This window comes from Sporobolomyces koalae (genome assembly GCF_050403365.1).
Source record: "Sporobolomyces koalae JCM15063 DNA, S_koalae_JCM15063T_v1_ctg1, whole genome shotgun sequence".
Lineage (NCBI taxonomy): Eukaryota > Fungi > Basidiomycota > Microbotryomycetes > Sporidiobolales > Sporidiobolaceae > Sporobolomyces > Sporobolomyces koalae.
In genome coordinates this window covers 1,425,891-1,437,873 of record NW_027481770.1, presented here as the reverse complement: position 1 = coordinate 1,437,873, position 11,983 = coordinate 1,425,891, and the positions used below count along the sequence as shown (strand labels likewise).

Below are 11,983 nucleotides of genomic sequence, written 5' to 3'. Positions count from 1 at the left end.
AGGCTGAGACGTCTCGACAGGTGACAACGAGGTGAAGCGGAATCGCACCGCCGACTTGATCATCACGCGCGATCAACGATCATCCCTGAACGATACCCATCAGCCATACGCGTCCGATGGGCAAGAAATCAAATGCAGCTAGGTTCCCTCTCGTAAGTCGCTCTCGCCTGAGCGTTGCGCTCTTCACGCGAGTGCGCGCTGCATGTCTCTGCGCTGACGCTCGGGTGGTCGGCTTGTCCAGGCACGAATCAAGAAGATGATTCAAGCCGACGAGGACGTGGGCAAGGTGGCTCAGGCAACCCCGATCGTCGTGTGTGAGTCGATGATTCCCCGCGTTCGAGTCTCCACCGCGAGCAGCCCAGCTCAGTACGCTCACTGCTTGTTTCGGCTCACGCTCGGTCAGCGAAAGCGCTCGAGCTCTTCTTGGCAAGTCTCGTCGAGGCCTCGGTCAAGGACGCTGAGACGCGCGGCAGCAAGAAGCTTACGCCGTACGGACTGTACGTTCAAGCTGCCTGCTTGCTAAGACTGTCTGTGACGAAGCGAGTGAGTCTACTTACGCATTCGCGCATGCACACCAGGAAACGCGCCATCAACGCGACTCCCACCCTCGATTTCTGCGCCGACATTGTCGAAGGCGTGCCCGATCCACAGGGAGAGGAAGGCGACGAAGCCGAGGGAGGAAAGAAGAAGCGCAAGGCGAGGGCTTCTGCCAGTACAGGCGCCAGTGCCGGGGCAAGCACCAGTCGCAAGAAGAAATCGACCAAGGCGAAAGACGAGGACGACGACGAGGACGACGATTTCGAATTCGAAGACGAGGATAACGAGCAGAGTCCAAGGCAGCCTAGGACATCAAGCGGAACAAGTCGCGCCGAAGACGAGGACTATGAAGAGTATGGAGATGAGGAATGAGCGAGCCCCGTGCTGACTGTACCGAGTCGTACTTTATGTTGTATCAATCGCATGTCTGCTCCAAGACCTGACCTCGCCGTAGTGCGGCAGCGGCTCTGCCCCGAGGCTTGGACCCCGCGACTCCAAAGTGCTTCTATTCCCTCCGAGGCGAGTGCCTCACTCAGACTGACGCTGGAACGGCGAACAGCCATTGTCGCAAGTTGGTGACTACACACATGAGGCGTACCACATTGTCGAAACGGACGGTGCCGCGGCGCTCGATTATCATGTACGCTATATATATATAGAGCGTCCAATATATAGCCGACACTCCCTCCCATCAGCGGCGAATTCGCTTGTACAGTCGAGAGTATTTCAGTATTGGCTTGCGTTGCTTTTCGCGGCAGCAATTGACACTAGCAGCTTGCGCGATATTTATCGCATCGACGACACGGGCGCTGGCCAGCGGATGCCGCCGCGAACGTCTCTGCCGCCAGCTTCCACCCACCTCCATTCTTGGTTGCACAAGAAGCCGCAACCCTAGTACTGTGAGTCAGCGTGAAGCAAGCAAGACCTTCGGACGTATTGCCGCCCAGTCGCGGTGTTGCGACGGTGATGCAGCAACAGCTGGCAAGCGCCGCGCCGAGCCCTGCGCCGCCGCGGTACTCTAGCTGGAGCGAGTTGTGCCGCTTCGTCGCAATCTCAGCGAGGCAGGCCATCCAGCGACAGCGACAGCCTCTCCAGCTCGTCAACGGCCTACGATCTGCCACAACTTATGCGTCCCATCATCGAGCACTTGTTCTGACCGCCTCTGCTCCCGGACAGACTGCTTTCTCGAACAGTGCCCTTCGGTCGCGACTCGATGGACTCCGAGCTCGAGATCTACGACTTCGAGTCACTCGCAGTCGGCGAATCGGATCTCGCGGGCTTGCTTGACGAAGATAGCAATGCGTTCAACGACGAGACTTTCGGAGATGTGCTCGGCAACGATGCCCCTCTCGGTGAGTCGCTCCCGCACGCGCAGGTGTTCCGGCTAGCCTCTCGCTGATCTTGCGACTCGTGACTTGCTCCCTCCTTCGCGCTCGTTGTCCGCACAGGTCGGGATTTCGACTTTGCCGGATCTACCAACCGGTTCTTAGGCACCGACGCGGCCGCAGTGCCTGCGCTGTCTCGCTCGAATCATGCCGAATCGCCCTGGGGTTCACTCAATCACGATCCCTTGCTCGCTCGCGCCCCTCAGGTCGCCTACGCGCCTGCAAACTTCGCTCAAGCGAACCCGTCAGAATCCTCCGCTGTACTCGCCGATTCGACGCAATCTCGGCGTATGAAAACCCTGGAAGAAGTCGAAGCCGAGATGCGACAGGGATCTCTCGCGCAAGCTGCACCTCTTGCCGCACCGACGCCCCGCCCGCTCACGGTTGAAGAAGTCGAGGCTGAAATGCTACGCAACGCACGCCAGCACGCTGCTGTCGCGAACGTTGCACCTGCGCCAGTCGCGTCTAACGGCATTGCTCCTGCCCCAAACCACGAGGTCCACGCACATGCGCCGTTCACTCCAGCCCCGCTCCCGATGATCCATCCAGGCATGCCTCCGGCCATGATCGCGATGCTCCAGGCTCAGTATCAACAGCAAGAGCGTATGAGGATCGCTCAATCTCAGGCGCTCGGAGGACAGGGTGTTCCGCCTCTCGCGAATCCGAATATCCCTCTCTCCCATGGCGCCTTCCCTCCACTCGGCTCCGCGCCTGCAGTGCTCCCTGCCGGCGTCCAAGCAAACGCGCCTCCCGGGAACCTTATGGCGACACTTTTCCCCCCTCTCGCGGCTCAGCCACAGCAGCAAGTCGCGCCGGCAGCCGACCTCGCGCAGGTCGAGCAACAGCTTCACTACCTGTCCATGAACCACCACGCGCAGCATCCTGCCCTCACTTCCGCCCATCTCCATGCCCTTTTGCAACAAGCTCAGAATCACGTGGCGGCAGGAGGTTCCGCCTTGGGTCCAGCGTCACCTGATGCAGATGAGGACGAGGACAGGCAACGCCGAGCCGCGGGTGAAGAGATCATCAAGAAAGTCGAAATGCGGATCCTCGAGCATGAAATGCTGGAGATGGCGAGAAAGAAGAAAGCGATGAAGATCGCGTCGATGGTGCGTTCATGGCTCTGCTTGGTCTCAGCGAGCGCGATCGTTCCTTCCTTGCCGCAGCTGATCCTTCTCGTGCTTCTTTCCGACAATAGGCCAAGCACAACAATCTCATGTCCAACTCGGACAAGGATTTTATCACCCGGATCCAGGTCTCGCAGCTCATCACCGATGATCCCTACGCCGACGATTTCTATTTCCATATCATGGCTGCCATCAAGAACGCTCGGCAGAACGCGGTCCTCGCTGCAATTCAGCAAAATCAGGGACTCCCGGTCACGGAACAGGCACACAACACTCCAGCTCAACCTGCTCAGACGGGAACTCAAGCTCCTCACGGGACAAACAGGAGAACAGGCAGGCGCGAGAATGCGATGAGCAGGATGGCTCAGAATGTACAGAGGTTGGTTGATAGTGCGAAGAAGAGGAACGCCAACACTCCAAACACTCGTAAGTTCCGCCTCGTTCCGTTCCGTGGCAGATCGGAGTAGAGTGACTGATCAATGACCATGAATTGGATAAAGTGTCCCTCGATGGTGCACTCGGTAAAATCGCAACCCGTACTCGCAGTGCGCCTCGTCCTTTGCTTCAAGTCACGCCCTCTTCGGCCGCTGCAACAAACGCGGCTTCAGCTTCTCTCCTCAACCCCTCCGAAGCGCTTCCACCTCCATCTACCAGTGCCCTTCCGCACAACACGGGAGAGTCGCTTCTTACAGGAGCTGGCTTGACTTCGACGTCGTCTGCCTCGAAGGACACCCCGACAAACGGGCATCTCACCCGCCGAGCTGCACTCGCCGTGATCGAGCAACTCTACGACACTGTTCTCGATCTGGAGCAGCTCCGCAGGGTCCAACCAGCGCTACTGGCCGAGCAAGCGGCCCTCCGAGATCAGTTCGAACAGATGACGGTGGAAGGAGAGGTCAAAGACCAGACCAAGGCGAGATTCGAGGATGCTGTAGTCAAGGTGAAAGCCAGCGAGGCCAAATATGAGGCGCTTCGGGAGCTCTTGTGGCAAGAGCTCAGGGTCATGGATCCCCTTGACACCGGGTGTGTTCATTTCCAGCTGGCCTCTCCGTTGTCACTACTTACGTTCATATCGCTTGAGCAGTGTCGAGCATCCGTTCATTTCGATCTTATCGATTCTAAAGGGAAAGCGACTGTTGCCTCGGGCTATCCGACACCTGTCTGCGGAACAAACCCTCACCTTGCTTACGCTTCTGATCGCGACTTTCGATACTCTCGACGTCGTCGTAGACGCGCCTCTGCTTGACCAGCTTGACACAACCGGTTCTCTCGAGGCAAGGCAGAGGCGGGTTGCGGTTGAAGCTAAAACAGAAGCGCTCCTGAATGCAATTATTGCGCCTGTCATGCAAGTTGTTGGCACGAGCCAGTTGAGGATGGTAACCGGCATGTTGGGCCTCCTGCTTGACCGCAACGACCTGAATCAAGTTGTGCGATCAAAGGTTTGTCAAACCCGCTCGTTTACCTCCAACTTTGGTCCATCCCATGCTGACACTCTGCCTGTATCGTTTCAGCCCGGACTCGCTTTCCTCACGATCCTTCTCGCTCGCGCCGAGTCGCTGAACCAATCTTCCCCCCCTCCGGAACCTACCGATGTCGCTCAGTGGCATCGTACTTTCACCTACCTCTTCTCAGTGCTGTCAACATCCCTCCTCACCATGTTCCCGTCATCTCGAATGGCTTCATCTGTACCCTTCGGTGTGGCACAGTATCAATCTGTCGATGCTCTTCGGCCTGAAGCAGATCTCGATGATGAGCCAGTTTGGCGGTTCCTTGCGGCAGTAGCTGTTTGTGCCGATCCGGAGCAGCAGCAGGTGTTGGTGACAGGCGTCCGAGACAAGGTGATTGAAGGTGTGAAGGGAGCCAAGATGGGCCGTGGAGGTCCGGAAGTGGCAGCTCTGAAGATTGTGAGTGGCTCTTCTGTCTGCTTTTCGTGCTCCAGCCTTGCGACTTACTTCTGCTTTCTCTTCACCCTACAGCGTAACGTGAACCTGCTCCTGCATGCCCTGTCACTCGATGCCTCCATGATTGAGATTGACGAGTAGTCCAGAATGCCCGAGTGTATCGGTAATTATTAATACCCAGTTTTGTTGCACTGCACTCTTGCACAAAGCCTAATGGTCTGAAACGTGAGCTTTACTTGACGATGAGAGTTTGTAGGCTGCGATGTCTTCGTTCGATGTTCCTCTCTTGGCTGGCGCACCCATCACATAGACTGTTTGGTCTGTTGCCTTGAGGAAGCTCAGTGTCTTGGAAAAAATTGTCACGGTCTTGCCAGCAACGTGATGTAGGTCTAGAGATCTTTGGTGTTTGCCTTGGCTGTCAGGGACCCCCGGGTGCAATGACAAGGAGAGCGAGCTAGATGCACAAAGCAGGATCCAGGCAAAGGAGCAGAAGCGAAGGGGAAGAGGAGAATCTCCTGGAAAAGGCGAAGGGACAAGATCGAAGGCAAAGAACAGGACGGAGACAAGGAGGTGGACGCAAAAGGCTGGAAAATGAGGTTGAAGACAAGGTTCAGATTGAAGAAGAAGAGATTGCTCTGTGCGAAAGAGCACAACTGACTCAACAAGGCAGAGAGCCGAGCGAGAGGACGCAACAAGAAAGTATATAAGCGAAGAGGCAGGCAAGTACGAGTCAAAGGGAACAAGGAGCTCAGGAGAGACAGCAGGCAAAATCGATGACAGATGAGAGCGACTCGTAATTCCAAGTCTGCAAACGCGCGATGCGTTTGTGACAGATTCCCCTGATTCAAGCGCGAGCTCTACGAAACGGCAAATGCCTCGGAAGCCGGACCTGACTGGCGCAGCGGATGGAAAGCAACACAAGCGCTCGAGTCGCAAGCGTGGTTCCAGCAGCGATTCGCTGGTGAGTATCATCGTGACAACAATACTGGCAAATAAAAGATACCATGCCTGAAGAGGGAGCAATGGTCGCTGTGGTGGAGAGCAGGCGAAGTATGATTTTTCCGGGTTGCTCTGAAGCTTTTCCACCCTCTGTGAACTCAGTGCGCATAGAGAGAGCGTTGGCCCTTGCGTTCTGGGCGTCGGACGATCTTGGATGGAGTACTGAGCTGATTGATGGGCCTTGGACATTAGATTTGCCGACACTTGCTTGGATTGGAGGTACTGGAGTGCGTTGCGCGGTCTGTGTAGCTGACAAAAGGGAGATTGAGGGACTCAAGGGAATGTCACCACTGCTTGACGCATGTCGCGGTGATGAAGAGGCCCTTGTAGCAGATGTTGTGGTTCTGCTTCGCAGGGTTCATGTTGGGCGAGTAAAAGGCAATAGGACAAAAGCAGTTGGCAATGGTCTGCAAATGGATGCCGCAGTTGGCGCAATTAGAAGAGATCGTGTTGTCCGTTTCGGCGTTGCATAGTCAGACCGCCATCGAACTGTTCCCATACAATGTCTAGAGAAGATTGCTCTCGACGTAGGTGAATGAATGGCAGGTGTGAGCGGGTCAAAATTGAATCTTAGAGACGCATGAGCCGACCGATAGTTTGTATACGTGAAGCTAGCGTCGGTAGGAGCTGTAGGATCCAGGCCAGGGACTCCTGCTGCTTTCTAATCGTGGTCGGTTCCGGCCAAGAGAGGTTCCATCGATACCCCTGTCTTCTAAATGACGCATGCGAGGTACAATAGCGAGGGCTGCTGAAAATCGGTTCTTCGGGTTGTAGTAAAGGCAGGCATTGACCAGGCGGCGTGACACTATGCGTGCGCAAGAAATTGTGTTCCTCAGGTGTTGCTGCAAAGGTGTAAATGCCATTCAGATGAACAAATGTAGGGGTGTTGAGTGGGTCGTGAAAGACACTGTTTATGATTGCTGGAAAGCAGTAGGTGCGTTGGTCTGCCCAGATATCATCATCAGGCACTTGAAGGCACTTGAAGTGATCATTGCAAGTGCAAAGGTTGGATCTGTGTCCCTTGCTGATCTGACCAAGGATTTGACCCATTGTAATGAACTCAGCTTCTCAGCTTTAACCAAGTACACCAACTGGCCAAAAAGGCACAAAATCCAAGCTGAGAGCTGGATTGCTCAGTGCTATATAAGCCTAGAGATGACTAGTCACAAGAAGTGTGTATTAGGTTTATGACATCTAGTGATTGGATAAGATGCGCAATGGGCATAGATCCGCAATAGCCCAACTACTGGGCGTGCAAGGACAACTGTAGGAAGTCTGAATTTTTGCACATACAAAGGGTACAGGTGTAGTAAGGAAAATATTTTTCCTTGCAGCTTGAGGAGCAAGTATGGAAGGTAGAACAGGACAGCTGTGCCTGAACATGTTCAGAATGGACAGTAGAGCGTATCAGACCAATGACAAGCTGCTGTTTGGACTGTGAGAGCCCTTATGGCAGCATATGGAGCAAGGTCTGACTAGCTTTTTGACTTTACCAAGTTCTTGCTGGCAAGTGCTAGGCCTGCTCAAATGGGATAGTCAGGGTCCTTGCAGGTGAGATAGGGATGCTTGTCCTTGCAGTCAGCCTTTGTGTCAGCTGGAGCAAAAGGTTGCACCACTCATGAACAAAGCCCTGACCCATTGGACCAAAAGAAACCAGTTTGACAGACAACTACCAAAACAGGAGATGGTACGTATGTGATATTGTGATTGGATAAGATGCGCAAAGGGCATTGATCCACAACACCCCAACTTGGTCGGCATGCAAGGACAACTGTAGGAAGTCTAAATCCTTGCATCCTTGCAAAAAGGAGGACCACCTGGAGTATACAGGCACAGCATTTCCCCCCATTTCTTGCAGCTTGTACAGAACTAGTCCCTTACAACATTTAGGACTGTAAACTGGACATGCCAGATGGGGAGAGAGATGAAGAAGTTGGAAACATGAACCAAAAAACTTGCAACTTCTGCTCTGGCTTACTGTGAGGCGAAGGCTTCCCCAACAGACCAGAGGATAGAAGAGAAGGTACCGGGTCAAAGCAAGATCCAGTTTGCAAAACGACCGCAGCTTAGTGTAAGGCTTTGCTTACACCTGCACCCTGTTTCTATGTCTTTGTGCAAGGAGTCAGACTTGCTACTGTTGTCCTTGCACATCCATTGGTTGAGCTGTTGTGGATCTATGCCCATTGCGCATCTTATCCAATCACAATATCACATATGTACCACTTTCCTGTTTGATAGTTGTCTATCAAACTGGGTCCTTTTGGTACAATGGGTCAGGTGTTTGTTCACAAGTGGTGCAAACCTTGCACAAAGCGCGAAAGCAAGAGGTATGAAAGCAATCTTCTGATGAGGCAAAGGGACAACAATGTATTGTTGCACCTTGCCATTGTATAAGCAGCTGACTGAAAGTACAGAACAAATCAACCAGTGAGATTGATTCATCAGAAAAACAGATATAAAGGGGACAAGTGTGGTGATTTCCTTAAACTCAGACTGGTTCCTTTTTACATAATGGGTCAATGTGTTTGTGCACATGTGGCGCAAACCTTGTGTAAGGAAAGGTGTTTTCCTTACCACATTTGTCCCCTTTATATGTGTCTTTCTGATGAATCAATCTTGTCAATTGATTTGTTCTGTACTTTTACTCAGTTGCAGGTACAATGAAGGGTGCCACGTTACACCTTGAAGAGACTGCTGGCTGGCCCCACCTTTTTGGCGTTTCAGCTCCGGTGTATTGGAAGTGAGGTTAACCTAATGCAACAGACACAGCTCCTGAGCTTTAACAAAGTACACCAACTGGCCAAAAAGGCACAAAATCCAAGCTGGAAGCTGTGTTGCTCAGTACTATACCAGCCAGAATGACTAGTCACAAGTAAGAAATTACAATGTGAATTAGATTCATGAAACCCAAGCGTTTTCCCTCCACATGAAAAAGCACGCTGCGTAAACACATTGTTCATTGTGCAGACAACTGGGCCAAAAAGCACAAAGCAAATCAATTGACATTATTGATTGAAAGACATATGTATCAGGTGAGAGCAAAGAGCAAGAACACAACAAGCAGTTGCCTGTCAAACAAGCACTAAGGCAAGTGAAAGGAAAACGCTCGGGTTAACCTCACTTGCAAGCGCTGAAGACTGAAAGGCCAAAAGGGTGGGGCTGGCTTACAGTCTCGATCAGCGGATGCATCTATAGAAGCTAAACAAGAGCGCGTACCTGGCTTGCAGTCTCGATCAGCAAATGCGTGAAGAGAAACAAGCCAGAGCAGAAGTTCCAAGTTTTCAGATCCATGTCTCAGAACATCCATCTCTTCCATCTTGCATGCTCAGAGTTCAGTTCTAGTTGTCGTGAGGAACTGATTCCTTACAGCAAGCATTATACTTTCCATAAACAAAGTCTGTTGAGTTTGCCAAAGAATGAAAATTCCGAAGTGTGAAACTGGCGTGGACTCCTGGGCTCTGGATTGTGATACATGTACAAAGCGATCAGGTGTGGCAAAGAAAACACCTATCCTTACAGGATTTGATCACATTTCCAATTGTCCTTGTCCTCGGTATTTCTGATCTTCTTCATCAGCTGTCATACAACCTAATACACACTTCTTGAGTCATTTCTAGGCTTATATAGTACTGAGCAATCCAGCTTTCAGCTTAGATTTTGTGCCTTTTTGGCCAGTTGGTGTACTTGGTTAAAGCTCAGGAGCTGAGTTCATTACATCAGCACCAGCCTCTGGTTTTATCTTCACGCATTACTGCCGGGAGTTGCAAGCCAAGTGAGCCTCTCTGCTGAATTGCGCTTGACATATTTACAACAGAGACTGTAATTCCGACACTATTGGCCTCTTGGCCTCTTGGCTTTCAGCTCCTTCCAACTCAGGCAAAAATGGGCATGCTTTTGACAGACAGAGGAGGGCAGGATGGTGAGGCTAGCAAGTGACCAGCTTGGCAGACAGGCAATTACTTGAATCCAGCACTGACCATCTTCCAAACTCCTCTGCAGGAGAACACTCGAATTGACCTCACTCGCAAGGTGGTGGAAACCTGGAAGCGAAAACTGTCAGGCTTCCAGTCTCAATCAGCAACTGCGTCTCAGAGGCTAAGCAAGCGCGCACCTGGCTTACAGTCTCGATCTGCTCTGGCTTATTTCTCTCCGCGCATGGCCTGATCGAGACCAGTTTCTTGATCCATGTCCTGAGATTAATCATCTCTTCTCGTCTTGCTTGCCCAGAACACAGTCCTAGATGTTATGAGGACTGCATCTTACATAGTCTCGGTGGTACTGCTCCTGTCATGCAAATAAAACCTCGAATTCTTTTGCCCTGACATCCTGCTCAGACTTCCATGGTCGTCCAGCTTTACAATTTCCAAGCAAGAATGAATCTTACAGGAGTAACAGTCAACTCTTGGCCAATCACATAGCCGTACTAAGACGAGCTTCTCTTTACAAGGAAGAGGACAGGCAGTGTATACAAGCTGATAGGGATTTTTGCTTGCAAAGATTGGATACTTGAGTGGCACAGCAGAGAAGAGGCCATATTTTCGACACAGATAGCTGCAAGAATCAGACAGAAGACAACCTGTCAGCTGAGCAGGAACGTCAGCTTCAACTTTGCACAGCATGCAGATTGATAAGCAAAGACGGTCACACAGGACACGAGAAGGAAGAGAGATCTCCACAAGAAGGTCAAGTTGAGCGCATCGCATCAATATCTGTTGCTTCCTTACGCATGCAACCACTGTATGCCTGCAGCTGTTTGCGCATTGCCGGCATCTGCTTTTCGCTTCAAGCATTGCTCAGAAATACTGCACTCCGGGTATCGCTCTACACTCAGAGTGCGAGCGAAAAAAAAATTAGCTTGAGGCTTTCAGTTCTTTGCACGCTAGCTCAGCGCTTTCTGATATCTTTGTGTTCTGCACACCCTTACAATGACCTGCAAGCTGTCCTCTCATCTAAGGTGCTCATGTCTGCATCTGCATGAAGAAGAGCATTTGCTCTGCGAGTGATCTCACATGCTTTCATCTCCAGGCAGTGTCTTTTTGAATTGGGTTTGGAACACTCTGCTGCTGTTCTTCAGACTATTTGCGATGAAGTAGATCAAGTCGGTTGGCAGGCACTGTGCTCAAACTACTGAGGCTTCTGTTCTTCTGTTGAACATTCTTCAGCAAAGATGCTGTTGCAGCATCAATCGTCCAGATTATCCAACACAGACATCGTAGCTTAACGTCAGAGCGCGTCGAAAGCTTTCTCGAGATCCGGGGTTCAATTCCCTAGCATGTCATAGTCTTTTACACAAAAGGACTACTCCCAATATCGAGCCATACTTTAATAGATGCAACATGCCCTAGAAGCAGGTAAGCATTGAATTTGCCCTATTTGACTGAAATTTCTCCTTTTCCTGCTATCCTAGGGTCAAATCTGACCACAATTTTGCTGTAGAAAGACCAAAGTCAGGCGTATAATATATCGCAACTGTTTTTCTGTGTCCCTCGGATACATCTGATCCTTGTCTGCTCATTTGTGCTTCCTCATAATGGAATTGACTACAGACCTGTATCAATCTGTACTTGCCATCGGTCAATCAAGGAATCTGCGACAGAAAGGCGCAGAAGTCTCCTTCATGAGCATGGAGAGACACCGAGCCTGAATCGATGTACAGTGATCTACTTGCTCCTGGCCTCGTAAGTCAGGCAGACAAAATGTTGTGTCAGACATTTACTGCTGCATCCGACAAGCGAGAAGTCCTTTGAGCTACGACAAAGACAGCTGAGCTAGTCAAGGCAATTTTACATGAAAGACCCGAGTGTGTCCACAGTAGCCTGATTGTCACCAAGCTCATACAAGTTGACGTTCTGGACGTTCATGAAGCGCTTGAACAACTCGACATCCAGCAATGTCGCGTACGGTGACTCGATTGTGCTGACATAGCTGCCATCGTGCATTTGTAGCTGACATAACAACGCCAGAGACACGATCAGCGACTTTGCTCTTCTTCATGTTTGTGCACGATCCTTGCGACCAGTGCTCATTCGGTCAG

General features: G+C 51.5%; 1 protein-coding gene across 1 annotated transcript; it reads left to right on the top strand.

The window, feature by feature from the left end:
• Positions 1–116: 116 nt before the first annotated feature.
• Positions 117–5,091, top strand: JCM15063_003689 (uncharacterized protein; the record flags this gene model as incomplete). Its single annotated transcript, XM_076675610.1, has 11 exons — positions 117–152; positions 242–314; positions 404–497; positions 579–890; positions 1,714–1,889; positions 1,986–3,031; positions 3,121–3,475; positions 3,550–4,072; positions 4,134–4,488; positions 4,561–4,953; positions 5,026–5,091. The coding sequence occupies 11 exons, from the start codon at positions 117–119 to the stop codon at positions 5,089–5,091; spliced, it is 3,429 nt and encodes a 1,142-aa protein (XP_076537694.1).
• Positions 5,092–11,983: the final 6,892 nt, after the last annotated feature.